Source organism: Bubalus bubalis, chromosome 9, assembly GCF_019923935.1.
Source record: "Bubalus bubalis isolate 160015118507 breed Murrah chromosome 9, NDDB_SH_1, whole genome shotgun sequence".
NCBI classification, from domain to species: Eukaryota; Metazoa; Chordata; class Mammalia; order Artiodactyla; family Bovidae; genus Bubalus; species Bubalus bubalis.
In genome coordinates, this window is record NC_059165.1 from 91039085 (window position 1) to 91051297 (window position 12213).

General features: G+C 60.3%; 1 protein-coding gene across 4 annotated transcripts in view; it reads right to left on the reverse strand.

The window, feature by feature from the left end:
- Positions 1-2971: 2971 nt before the first annotated feature.
- Positions 2972-12213, reverse strand: part of ZFR2 (zinc finger RNA binding protein 2) — a 45598-nt gene continuing 36356 nt past the window's right edge. The window contains exons 13-19 of one of the 4 annotated variants that reach the window (XM_044947940.2): positions 11145-11319; positions 8323-8461; positions 6801-6898; positions 6304-6399; positions 4804-4915; positions 3970-4067; positions 2972-3228 (exon numbers count right to left, since the gene is read on the reverse strand). In XM_044947940.2, coding sequence (XP_044803875.2) covers positions 3079-3228; positions 3970-4067; positions 4804-4915; positions 6304-6399; positions 6801-6898; positions 8323-8461; positions 11145-11319 — 868 coding nt within the window. In that variant the 3' untranslated portion in view covers positions 2972-3078. Of the gene's footprint in view, positions 3259-3969; positions 4068-4202; positions 4530-4803; positions 4916-6303; positions 6400-6800; positions 6899-8322; positions 8462-11144; positions 11320-12213 lie in introns of those variants that run through there. The other 3 variants (XM_025293203.3, XM_044947939.2, XM_044947941.2) reach the window with 3 other exon arrangements.

Genomic DNA, 12213 nt, shown 5'->3' on the forward strand with positions numbered 1-12213 from the left:
CTCTGTCAGCTGGGCTAGTCTTAAACCTCCTGATGGAGGAGGTCCCACCCGTCTTCCCCAGGAGGCAGGGATGGGACGGTGAGCCATGGCTGGTGAGATTCTGGGAGCTGCCATGGCCAGGATGAGAGAGAGGCCCATGGTAGTGGGACAGGGTTGCAGCTGTGACTGTTCACTACCCCCAAAAATGCCAACCCATTCTCCCTTCCCTCCATCCTCTCACTGCCTTAGCCAAAGGCCCTCACCCCGACTGGCGCGGTAATCTCCTGGGATGAGACCAGAACAGGCGGTGTCATTTCATCTGCTGGGAAAGGAATTCCTCCAATACAGAGACCCATATTTGTGGGCAGGGGCATGGCTTCGAGTATTAACAAACTTGCTACACTTGGTGTCTTCTAGACCTGGGGTACCGTGGTGAGTAAGACAGATGCACAGTTTCTGTCCACAGACAATTCATAGTCCTGGGGGTGGCAGCGGGCAGGGGGGAAGGCAGATAACAAACTATTTTAATCTGCTCTGTGTGGGTCTGAAGGAAGTAGACAGAGTTATGTGACAGGCCGAAGGGGTCAAGGGCTTCCCTGGTGGCTCAGATGGTATAGAATCTGCCTGCAATGCAGGAGATGTGGGTTTGATCCCTGGTTTGGGAATATTCCCTGGATGAAGGGAATGGCAACCCACTCCAGTATTCCTACCTGGAGAATTCCATGGACAGAGGAGCCTGGTGGGCTACAGTCATGGGGTCGCAAAGAGTCAGATATGACTGAGTGACTAACACTTTCAACTGAGGGGGTCCAGGAGGCCTCTCTGAGACTCAGAGGAGAAGAGCAGTGGCTGTACATACAGGTCGGGGAAGGGCTTACCAGGCAGTGGGAATAGCATGTGCAAAGGCCCTGGGGCAGCAGGACGTGGGGCTGGTTCACTGAGGACCAGCAGGGACTAGTCGGTCTGGAGTGGAGACACTGAGGTGGAGGGTGGCCCCTGGGGTTCCTCTGGGGGCATTGTCAGGATCGGGGGTTTTATCTTGGGTGCAGTCCTGAGTTTTACCCAGAGCCCCAGCTGCTGGAGGACTAAAGCTGTGAGTGGAGCAGCAGGCAGGGGACCAACAGGACTTCTTATTGGCTTGGTCCAGAGGAACCCAGGAGGTCCCCCTGGTAGTGGTGGTGGTGGTAGCCTGGGCAGCTGGGTGAACAGCAGGGCTGTGGATGGAGATGCAGAGGGGGAGGGGTGTGTGGGCAAGGCTGCCCTGCGTGAATGGATGGTGTCCTCTGTGCCTGATCTGTGACCACGGCCAAGACCTGCTGAGGGGCTGCTCTGTCTCCTGGCCTTGTTGGGATGCCACTCCCCCAGGAAGGGCCTGGAAGCGGAGGCGAGCAGCCTACCCTCCTGGGGAGGTCGAATGGTCAGGCACCAGCTGGCCACTTCCTGTTTCTGGTAGATATCGCTCCAGCTAGAACCAGACTCAGCTCTGTTCACACCAGAGGGCTGATGCTCCCTTGGCCCAGCTCTGAGCAGGAAGTACTGGCTGTCTCCCTGCCCGGGTCTGTGCCCACGGGCATGTGCTACTGCCACCAGGGGCCATGCAACCTTGCCCACCTCCTACCCCCTTGAAGCTGTCAGGGGCTCAGCTGTAACGGGTCTCCTTATCTGGACCCCCTCCTGCTGCCCCCTGAGGTTTGCAATGAGGACTTGGGGAAACAGCAGGGGAGCTCTTGGTAGGGGGCCTGTAGGCAGGGAGCCACCCCTCCCAACTCAGCTTGGTTGCCCCCTCTTGCAGGAAGCCTTCTGGGTCCCACCTCCCGCTGACAGCCTGCTGATAAGAGTATCTCCTGGACCAGGCCAGGCTGGCTTCCTGGAGTGGCTGTGGATGTGTGTGAGATGAGTGCTGTGGGTGTTGGATCCCTGGTGTTGGGGTGGGGGTCTGCAGAGCCTTGGGGAGATGTCCTGGCGGCTCAGGGTCCTGCCTGGAGCCCAGCAGGGTCACTGCGTCCTGAGGAAGGACTGTGTGGGCCACACCAAGACACAAGCACACCTCGTTTACTCCCCACCTGCCAAGCTTCCAGGCGGTTCTACGAAGACACTAGATGTGAAGCTGCACACAGGCTGTCCCTCAAACACAGAGGTGAACTGGAAACAGTCGGGTGAGCAGGAGAGATGGTGTCCGCCCAAAGACGGACATGTCCCCTTCAGCACCACTGGGCAGCCAGGCGAGAGGAGAAGTAGCAAAGAGGGAAGTGTGGACAGATGGGGGCAGGGACTGGGTGGGGGTGCTTCCAGGCCCACCTGCCCGGGTCGGGGGGCGCCTGGTCCTATGCCCCACCCCAGGCAGAGCCCCCAGACCCTGCCTCCGAGGGGCAGGCCCCGGACCCATGTTGGCTGCACCTATGCGAGGAGGACGGGAGAAAGACAGAGGCAAACCAGCCCTGAATGAGGCGCACAGAGCGGCTCCCCACAGTGCAGAAGGCACGCAGCGGCACAGCATGCGGAACAGGGGGGTCACTCATGTTCCCGGGGTCAGGGGCCCGCCCAGCCTGCACCCTCACCACCCAGGGGCTCTGTGGCCCCCTCCATGGCGGGCCAGGGCGAGCCCAGCTCAGACCCTGCAAACCTCTGGCCAAGCCTCCAGGCTGGGCAGCTGTCACAGGTGGTGTGTTTGGAACCAGCTGGGCTTGGGCACGGGGGACCCCAGCCTGGGCACACTCCCAGGCTTGGCCAACACCCCCTTCCAACCTGCTTCCAGGGCAGGCTTCCTGATGTGGGGCCCTCAGTGGGCTTGCCCATGTTATGTCAAATCCACGTGTGCTGGGCGCAGCCACACGAAGTCATTAAAAACCCACAGGCCACAGGGTGACTTTAAAGCTAGCAAGAAATGCCAGGGTTTACGGTTGTGCTGCCCCTTCTTGCCCCAGGGTGAAGGCAGGCCTTGGGTCCTGCTCCCAAACCCCACAGCTCAAATTGCCAGATGAAGAGAGTTCACTAATGGTTTAAGCACAGGTGTGTTTAAAGAAATCTACAGAACGTTACTGCAAAGGGAAACGTGGACTGTCGGTGTCAGGGGTGAAGTGGCCACTCAGCGGCAGTGTGTCAGGTCCCATTGGGGAGGCGAGGCCGCTTCCTCTGGTCGCTGCCCCCCTTGGCCTCCAGCTCGCTTGCCTCCCGTGGCCTCTTCCGGAAGCGTGCCCCCAGCCTGATTCTGGGGGGAGGCAGCGGGTCGATGCCCAGGATCTTGTGGATCTGCCGGAACGCCAACATGCGCAGGGCGTGCTGGGGGCAGACCAGCTGTCAGGACCGGCCTGCCCGCGCCCGCTGGCCCACCTCACACAGCCTGTGTGAACTCAGGCATTCTCACACCCTCCCAGCAATGGCAAAGCTCAAAGCACCTCTGGGCATGAGGAACTGTGCTGGGAGCTGTTCACACCCGCTGGTGCCGAGGACGCTGCCTGGAAGCCCGGGAACCTCAGCTCCTCCTCATCTGCTAAGGGGACCCTGGATCCTGCTTCTCCCAGTTGGGCTCTGATTAACAGCAATTTGACTCTTTCCACTTAAGACCCTTCATGATGTCAAGCCCAATGTGAAGTCTGCTGAAGAGACTTCCTCATTAATAGAATTTGCAAATGAAAGGGAAGCCAGAGACGGGGCGGTGGGGGTGGGGGTGGGGGTGGGCAATGCTTTGGTTCTTGAAGCTGTTGAGGCGCAGCAGGAGGCCTGGCTGGGTGTGTGCAGACCTGGGGCCTTGGGGTACCCCCAGGACGATGAGGCCCCAAGTTTGCACCTCATCATGGCCTCGGTTCTGGGCTGGGCTGGCCCTGCCCCTGGAAGCAGTCCTGTCACCCACAGGCCACCTGATTCTGCAGGGAAGAGGATGGGAAGCGGGCCCAGACCGCTTCCTGGGATGCAGCAGAGATGTGCACAGGGGCTGGGAGCCCGGCTGCCTGCAGCCGGCTCACGTGGGCCCAAGTCGGGCTGGCCTCCTACCTGGGCGCTGGCCGTGATGTCTTCTCGTTCCTGGAGGGTCATGGAGCCAAGGGCATCCATCTGGTCTCTCTCACAGGGATCCTGGAGCCCGGGCCCATCTGGATGAGGGGGGGTCAGTGGGAGCGGCAGAGAAGCAGATGCACCCTTGTGAAGGCTGCCACCACGGCTCTGCCATGTTGGAAGTCTGCGCCTGGATCCCCAGGGGCCCACGGACCACAACTGGGCCTCTCCCCGCCAGTCCCCCTCCGGCCCCACACGCATTCAGCAGAGCTCCTCGCAGCCTGTGTGTGTGTGTGGCACGTGTGCACACGCGTGGGCGAGTGTGCAGTTACATAAAAGGCTCACACCACAGGCCCATGTATCACACTCTTCTTCCATGAAACACGCTATCATCCAAGTCACCAAAACAACTGGAGAACACCGACTGCATCTACCACGTCACGTGGGCTGCCCGCCTGGTCTCTTCCTGCCGCTACCGCTCAGGACACCGTGAACACTTCCGTGCCCGGACCACCATGGACCTCCTGTCGTTTCCTTCGGAAGCAGCCCCCGGGCTATCCCTGGCTCCCCAGGAAGGATGGATGTGGCATCAGAGGATCCGGTGGAACCCCCTCCAGCCTGTACCCGCCTCTCCTTCCACCCGTCCACGCCTCCTCAGGGCTCCCTTGGGTGAGTGACACGCACATGCGTGTCTGTGTCCGCTGTCCTGCCTAGGCTGGATGGGGTGCTCGAGTGTTCCTAAGAGGCTCCTCTGTCCACCTGCCCCGCTCCCCCATGGCCCTTGGTGTCTGCCAAGTGCTCTAGGGTCTGAGCTGTTGGCCAACGGGGACTGACCTGTGAGGAGTGTCCCCGAGGCCACGCACTCCAGGACTCGGCGCACAGCATCCCCGGGGCTCAGGGGCCCCTTGGTGCTGCTCAGGGCCTTCTCCACCAGCAGCTCCATGGCCTGGGCCGGGACAGAAAAGGAGACCCGGGCCTTTGAGGGGACAGTGGTTGTGCGGGCAGCCAGGTCTCCAGGGGATACGGGACCGGAGGCTCCCGCCCAGTGCCCCCTCAGGCCCACCCAGCCACCTACCCAGGGGGTCACCGGATCTCACTGCCCTGGCGTGGCCATGGGCGGGTTTCATCACCCTCCCTTTTCAGCTTCCTCATTAGCAAAAGCTCATCAATGGTAATGTGGCAAAGTAGTGTCACGTGGGTTCAGAGATTCGTTCTCTGTGACCTGAGGGCCTCTGAGGGTCACAGGATCCTGGGGCCTAGTTCAGGCAGTTTCTTCCTCCAGGAGCCACCTGCCTGGAGGGCCCTGGGACAGGGTTGGGGGTGTGAGCTGTCGTGGGGGCGTGTCTACACTTAAAGGGAAACCGGCTCCAAGAAATGCACGACCCGCTCTCCCCGCCCCCCTCCGCAAACATCTGAGTGAACCTCTCTGGTCACTCAGCACGGGACAGCTGCTGTGCCACCCACCTGGGGTGGAGCTGAGAGTGGACGTCTCCTCAGACCACAGGCAGGAAGCCAAGGTCTGGGGGGCACCAGAGCCCCTGGTTTTGGAGATGGCCCCCCTGAGTAAGGCCAAGGGCAGCCTGTGTTGGGGTGTGGGGAATGTCCAGGAGCCTGCCTATGGGCATGGGAGCTGATGGACTGGCTACAGATGGCTGCAAAGAAGAGGCATGCGTTCCTCCAAGTTCAGGGCCAAACTCCCAGGGATAAGGTCAAAGGTGAAAACCTTAAAAACCTACAAGTTGTCTCGGTCACTGGGGAGGTCAGTGGGCGTGTGATGGGAGAGGGACACTCAGAGATGAGACTCTGAAAGTCGAGGCGGGGGGGCCCCAGTGGGGGGTCTGCGGGGGTCTCACGCGGCAACTTTGGGGGTTTGAGGTACCCAGGGTCCCTTGCATCCTCTCTCCTCTCCCCCTGGAAGGGCTCCAGGGCCAGCTGAAGGGCCATGTCAGGACCACTGGATTCTCTCCTTCAGAGGAGGTAGGTCTGCCCCAGGCCTAGAGGTCAAAGTGGAGCCAGGACAGGCACCGGATTCTTGCCCTCACCAGGGCCTCTGCACCAGTGCCTGCAGGTCTAGGCAAACAGCCCAGCTTTTGCTGGGGTGCCCTTGAATTTACATGCTTCCTGGTTCTGCCTGCAAGGTTGTGGGTATAAGATAATACAGTTAAATGAGGCCGTGTCCTGTGGCAAGCCTCCCCCTGGGACTCAGACCAACACCAGCCTTTTCTCAGAAAGCTGGACACTGGACAAGGATACAAGGCTCAGCCTAACAGGGCTGTGGCCTGGCAGGGTTTGGGGGCTTCCTAAAGCAAGGCTGGCCCCTTGGTGCTGTCTTACCCAGTCCGGCAGGGCCCCCCAGGTGGGCACGCGCTGGCAGAGGTCCCGGAAGACCCTGATGACGATCACACAGGGCTGCAGGCCGCTGGCTCTTGCCTTTGGGTGAAGAAGCACATGGGAAGCCCCAGGAAGCTCTGAGCACATGGCTTGGGTGGGACAGGGAGCTATGCATGGGGCTAAGGGAGTGAGACTGAGCCATGGCAGTGAGCCTGGCTGGCGGTCCCATGCTGGCAGTGGAGGCATTGAGGGACCCCAGTGGGATCAGGCCAGCCTCCTGGGCTGTGGGAGGCAACCGGAAGCAGATTCCACTCCCAAATGGCCCAGTCTAAGCCCTAGTGCCAGCCAACGGAGCCAGAGCGGTGGTCACCCCTCTCAAGCTCCCAACCCAGTTGGCCAAGAAGTGACCTCCATTATGATGGTGAGCGTGGTGCGAGGACACAGAGCCACCCCACCCATGTCAGCCCCTGGCCTCTCCTGGGAGCCAGCCTGCTGCTAACCTGGAACCACTTGGCGTGGCGGAGAGCAGCCAGTGCCTGCAGGCACTTCTCTGGGCTCAGGACATCTCCTGGGTCCTGCGGAGGTACCTCGGTTCCTTCTGGAAGAGAAGGGCAGGTAGGCCGGCCACCCCTTCCTGGGCCCTCAGGTCCCTGGGCCTCACTGCGTTCATCCGTTCATCATGAAGACGTGCAGCTCAGCTCGCTGGCCCTGCCTCCAGACACTGCCACTGGGACACAGAGCTCCCCTCTTGAAATCCCATCCCTCTCCGAGGCTCTGTGGTCCCTTTCCCCCAAGAGGTCCACGTTCAGGTGGAAAACTAGGAATGAAGCTGGATTTCCAGAAACTTCCATGTGCGTGTGTGATTAGGGTCAAGTTTGAGCACATGCCATCACAGATGACCAGGGCCCCATGTTGGGGGAAATATCCATTTTTTCTTCCTTCTGCTTGCTTTAGGAAGATTCTCCTCCCCTCATCCCATGAGGCCCTGGTGTTCAGGTCTCAGGAGGGAGCACTGCTCTCCCCCCAGCCCCCCAGGCCTGGATCAGATCCTGGGGGCTGAGAGCCAGCACAGAAACAGCTGAACGCCAGCCCCTCCCACCCAGCAGCAGCTGGCAGGGTGCGGACCCCAGTGAGGAGCAGCTTTGGGGGTCCAGGGTGCCTGCAGAGGGGCTTCCTGCTCTCTGGACCCCTCCAGCCCGCCCCTCCCCAACATTCCCAGTCCCCCCTTGTTGGCAGGGGAGCGAGCTGAAGCAGGCCTGAAGCTGGGGTCGACGGGCAGGCATCACTGTTTCTTCCCACTGCGTCTACTTTCAGATGACACGTGGCACTCCCCTTATGACAACTGATAATGGCTTTCCACTCACAGTTCAAAGGCTCTCTTCTTTAAAAATGGAAGAGCCAAAAAGGAGTTGAATCAGAGAAAGCAGCAGTGGTTCGTGGCCCTTAGTCAAGGCGACGATCAGGAAGGGGGTCTGAGAAAAGCTGGAGTTTGGGAAAGGGTCCCAGGGGCTGTCCCAGGGGCTGTCCCAGGGGCTGTCCCAGGGGCTGTCCCAGGGGTTCCCCACGCCTGGGCATGAGACTCGGGGTGCCCTCCGGCCTGGCCCACGCCCTCCGTGTTGGCTGCCCTCTGGCCTTGGCCTGCACTCCTCCCACTTGCCCAGGCAGCAGTGCCCGTGTGTCTCAGGTCCCCAGGGCCCCTGCTTGGCTGGGGGACCCGGCACACTGGGTCTCCTTGGGGCGGGGAACAGGTGCCCACATAGCCTGAAGGCTCAGGGGGAAGGGCCCCGAGCACGCCTGCCACAGCCAGTTCTGAGCCACTTGATACTTGTCCCAGCTCTCCTCCTGCCTTCCTCCGCTACCCCAAAGCCTGGCCCTTATCTGACCAGGGCATCGAGGCTTGACAGAAGCACGGGAAGGCGGTGGTGGCGCCCCTTCCCCTAAACCAGAGCAGAAGTGGGTGCTGCCCTAGGCTGCCAGGTATGTGGGAAGAGGGGGCTGAATGAACAGAAGGGCCCGGCCGACCTCGGTCTGCGGAGGGGTCCTCCCGCATTAGGGGCGAGGTGATGGACACAGCGACCTGTATCCGGGGCTCCTCGCAGGAGGAGATGACAATGCTGGCGTCTGGGTCAGAAGAGACCTCGTACTTGTCGTCTGTTACCACCTGCAAGGCGCACATACAACACGAGGCCTCAGGACTCCACCTGAGAGGTGGGACACGGCTGCGTGCCCAGCCCCACGCCTTTTGGAACCTCCTAGGGACCGAGACACGGCCTTGCCCTCCAGAAGTGCAGATGTAGAAATACCAAGGTGCCTTCATATGTAAAAAACACCTGGAGCTCAGTAACAACCAGATCAGCAACCCAACAACAAAACTGGCAGTGATGTTTGCAGAGAAAGAAACCAAAGTGACCCTTTTCACACAATGACAAAAAAAAGAGCCCCACGGTAAGGAAGACTCACATTAAAACTAGAATGGCATGCCATGGCCACCTGTAAGAAGGGCAAAATTTGAGGAGTCTGAGGAGCAGCTGGGCTGGCGTGTGCGTGCTTAGTCACTTCAGTCGTGTCCAACTCTTTGTAACCCCACGGACTGTAGCTCGCCAGGCTCCACTGTCCATGGGATTCCCCAGGCAAGAATACTGGAGTGGGTTGCCATGTCCTTCTCCAGGGGATCTTCTGGACCCAGGGATCGAACCTGAGTCTCCTGCATTGCAGGCAGATTCTTTACCACCTGAGCCACCAGGGAAGCCCCCGGCCGGCAGATCCGTGCATCTCTAAACTGCTGGTGGAGGCTGACCTGGCGACACTCACCAGGAGCATCCAGGCTCGTGCCTTGGACCCAGAGACTCTGCCCCAGGAGGTGCTCCCACGCGTGTGGAGCAGTGTGTGTACAAGCTTATTCACTCTCTGCAGCTTCGCTGGTGACCCGGAACCCTGGACAAAACCTAAATGTCCAACTACACGGGAGGACCCAGCCAGCTATGGACATGTGGCAACAGGACGCCCTCCAGCCACAAGAAAGAGCGAGGCTCCCTACACTTGAGTGTGGGGTGCGGCCTGACAGATCCACAATTATTCCGTGAGAACCACACAGTCCTTCAGCTGGCCTACCAGGCCGCCCTTGGGAGGATGAGGGCAGACGATGGTCTCTCGGAATGCAGGACGGGGGGTGCCTCCAGGCAAGGTCTGAGGCCCCTCGGCTCTGGTCCCTACCCCACACCTGCCGCGGGGCCCAGGGTTTAGTCTCGCCCCAACACAGGCACCCTTATGACCCCGCCAGCCCCAGCCCCCTCACCCGGGGCTGCCCAGAGGGTCAGTCCTCTGCAAGCAGAGGCTCTAGGCAGCCCCGCCCTCTCAGCTGGCCCCCTCCTTTCCAGACCTCGTTCCAGTCAGTCTCTCACAGGGGGAGCTTCGGGAGCAGGGACCCTCGCTCATGGCCGTTAGAACTCCGACTGCTGCCCCCAGGGAGACGGCACAATGAAGGTGGGTTTGGTGCAGTGACCCGGTGCCTGGAGACAGTTTACTGTGTCCCTCATGTTGCTCTGGAGTTCCTGAGTCACTTGGCCAGGTGACAGCTAAGAGGTCTGTCTACATCTCTGGGGGCCAGGCACCACCAGCTCTCCCATGGCCTCTGCTATCTTCCCTCCGGCCTCATCCATTTTCATGGCCCTGGGCTGCCAGATTCTGGAGGACAGGGCCTGCATCTGAGCCATCTTTGTATTTAGCAAAAAACTGCTATGTCGTGGGGTGTTCAGGAAAAATGAGTGATTAAACTGGTGAAGTTGGAATATGTTACTCCCCTGCTTAAAGTCCTCCAGTCTCCACATTTCCCTGAGGAGGCAGTCATACTTCCCCACACGGCCTTCCCAGGTGGCACTAGTGGTAAAGAATCTGCCTGCCAGCGCAGGAGACAAGAGACACGGATTTGATCCCTGGGTCAGGAAGATCTTCTGGAGGAGGGCGTGGCAACCCACTCCAGTATTCTTGCTTGGAGAATTCCATGGACAGAGGAGCCTGGTGGGCTATATAGTTGATAGGGTTGCACAGAGTCGGAGACAACTAGTAACTTAGCACTCACATGGCCTTCAGGCCTGGCTTGATCTAGGCCCTCATCCACTCAGGCTCTCCTCTCCGTGGGCCTCCTGCCTCTTGGCCTCTGCAGGTTCCCGTTCCTCTATGGGGAACTTTGCCCGCCCCCATCTGTCAAGGCTTCTCCTCATCTCTCAGCTCACCTACTCCGTCTTTTGTTGAGACTCACACCTCCCATGGTCCTGTCTGCAGTGGACCCTGCTCTCCCTGAGTGCTCCCTACCTGGCACCAGGCTTGAATTGCTCTACAGAAGATACATCAGAACTCAGCCTTCTCTGTACCAGACTGGGAGCCCTAGAGAAGGACCTAGGAGGGACGAAGCTGAGTCCCCTTGGGAAGGGTGGCAGACAGGAAGGAGAAAGCACCCTGGGAAGTGATCATTTGAACTGAAGATGATCAATTAACATCATGACGTGCTCTCGCTCTTCTCTAAGTTATTATCTCGGGTGAGAAAAGCTCTATGACAACAATGGGAACCATGCTGGAAGAGAAAGTCCAGCCAAGCCTCCAGTCCTGCGCCTCCCTAGTGCTTTCCCTGCAGATCGTTCTCATGCCAGCTGGCTGGGCTCTGTGTGGGTGTGACAGAAGTGACCGTCCTCATGAGCCAGATCTTAGACTGTTTCAAGCCCTACTGTGAACCCCCCTGATAAAGAAACCCTCAAGTTCCACCAGTGGATCCCTGTGCCTGTTTCTAAAAGCAGACCGGACAGTGTCTCACCCAGGCAGACCCCAGACAGCGCGGCCGGGCACCTCACCGGGAGCTGAAGGGGCAGCTGCTCGGCGACTCTGCGCTGCAGGGCGTGGGTGGGCTTCTGGGAGCAGAGCAGGATCAGCTGTACCGCCCGGTCTCCCCGCAGGAGTAGCCCCTTCGCCAGGAGGCCGACCCGCATCACGCCTTTCAGGATCCGGGCTGAGGGGCTGGGGCGGCTGCTGAGACAAACCCACGGACCAGTGAGCAGGGGGAAGGGAGGAAGGACCCCCACTCCTGACCCAGGGGCATGGGTTTCCTTGCCAGGTGCCTGCGCCTCCATGTCTTCATCTGTGAAGTGGGAGCATGGCCCTTCCCAGAGGCGCCTGATCCAAGAGACACTGGGAGAACTGGGAGAACAGGGAGCGTTCTGGGACCTGAGGATGGGAACCTATGCTGCTCAGCGGGGCTGGCAGCTGGCACCCTCTGCTGGTAAACTGCATGCTGGGGGTGGGGGCAGGGAGGTTGCTTGACCCCAGCCAGCCTCGTCGGCCCCCGGCTTCTGAGCTGTCTCTGTGGCCACGTCACCCCAACCTGGACTCCTTTGAGGAGGCCAGGCCGGCAGCTCCCTGCCTGTCCTCCCCTCCAGCCTGCACATCTAGTCCCACCTCCCCTGCCCCCAAGTCTGCCCTCGCCCGCCCACCACTGTCCTGGCCACTTTCTGCAGGTGACCCCCATGGCCGCAGTGGCCTGGCAGTCACCCTCCTACTGCTGCCCTGCTGCAGGCTGGGGACACCCCAGCTTCTTCCTGGGGCACCCACCCTGACCCCTGGCTGCTACACCACCACCCTGTCCTTCCACTCCCTCCCCACGAGGCTCGCCCACCCGGACCATTGCCTGGGGTGCCCCCACGCCGTGGTGGACCTCTCCACGCTGTCTCTCTCTCTCTCACACACACACACACACGGTCACCTCCTCAGAAGCTGCCACCCGCTCCGACCACTTCCCGACTACCACTTTGCTTTGCGTCATGTCTCAGGACATGCGATAACCTTGCTCTGCGATGCCTGTGGGTGTCGTTGTGATCTGTCTCCAGACCACCAGTGCTGGAGCCTGGGATGGTCTGGGGGGACCCA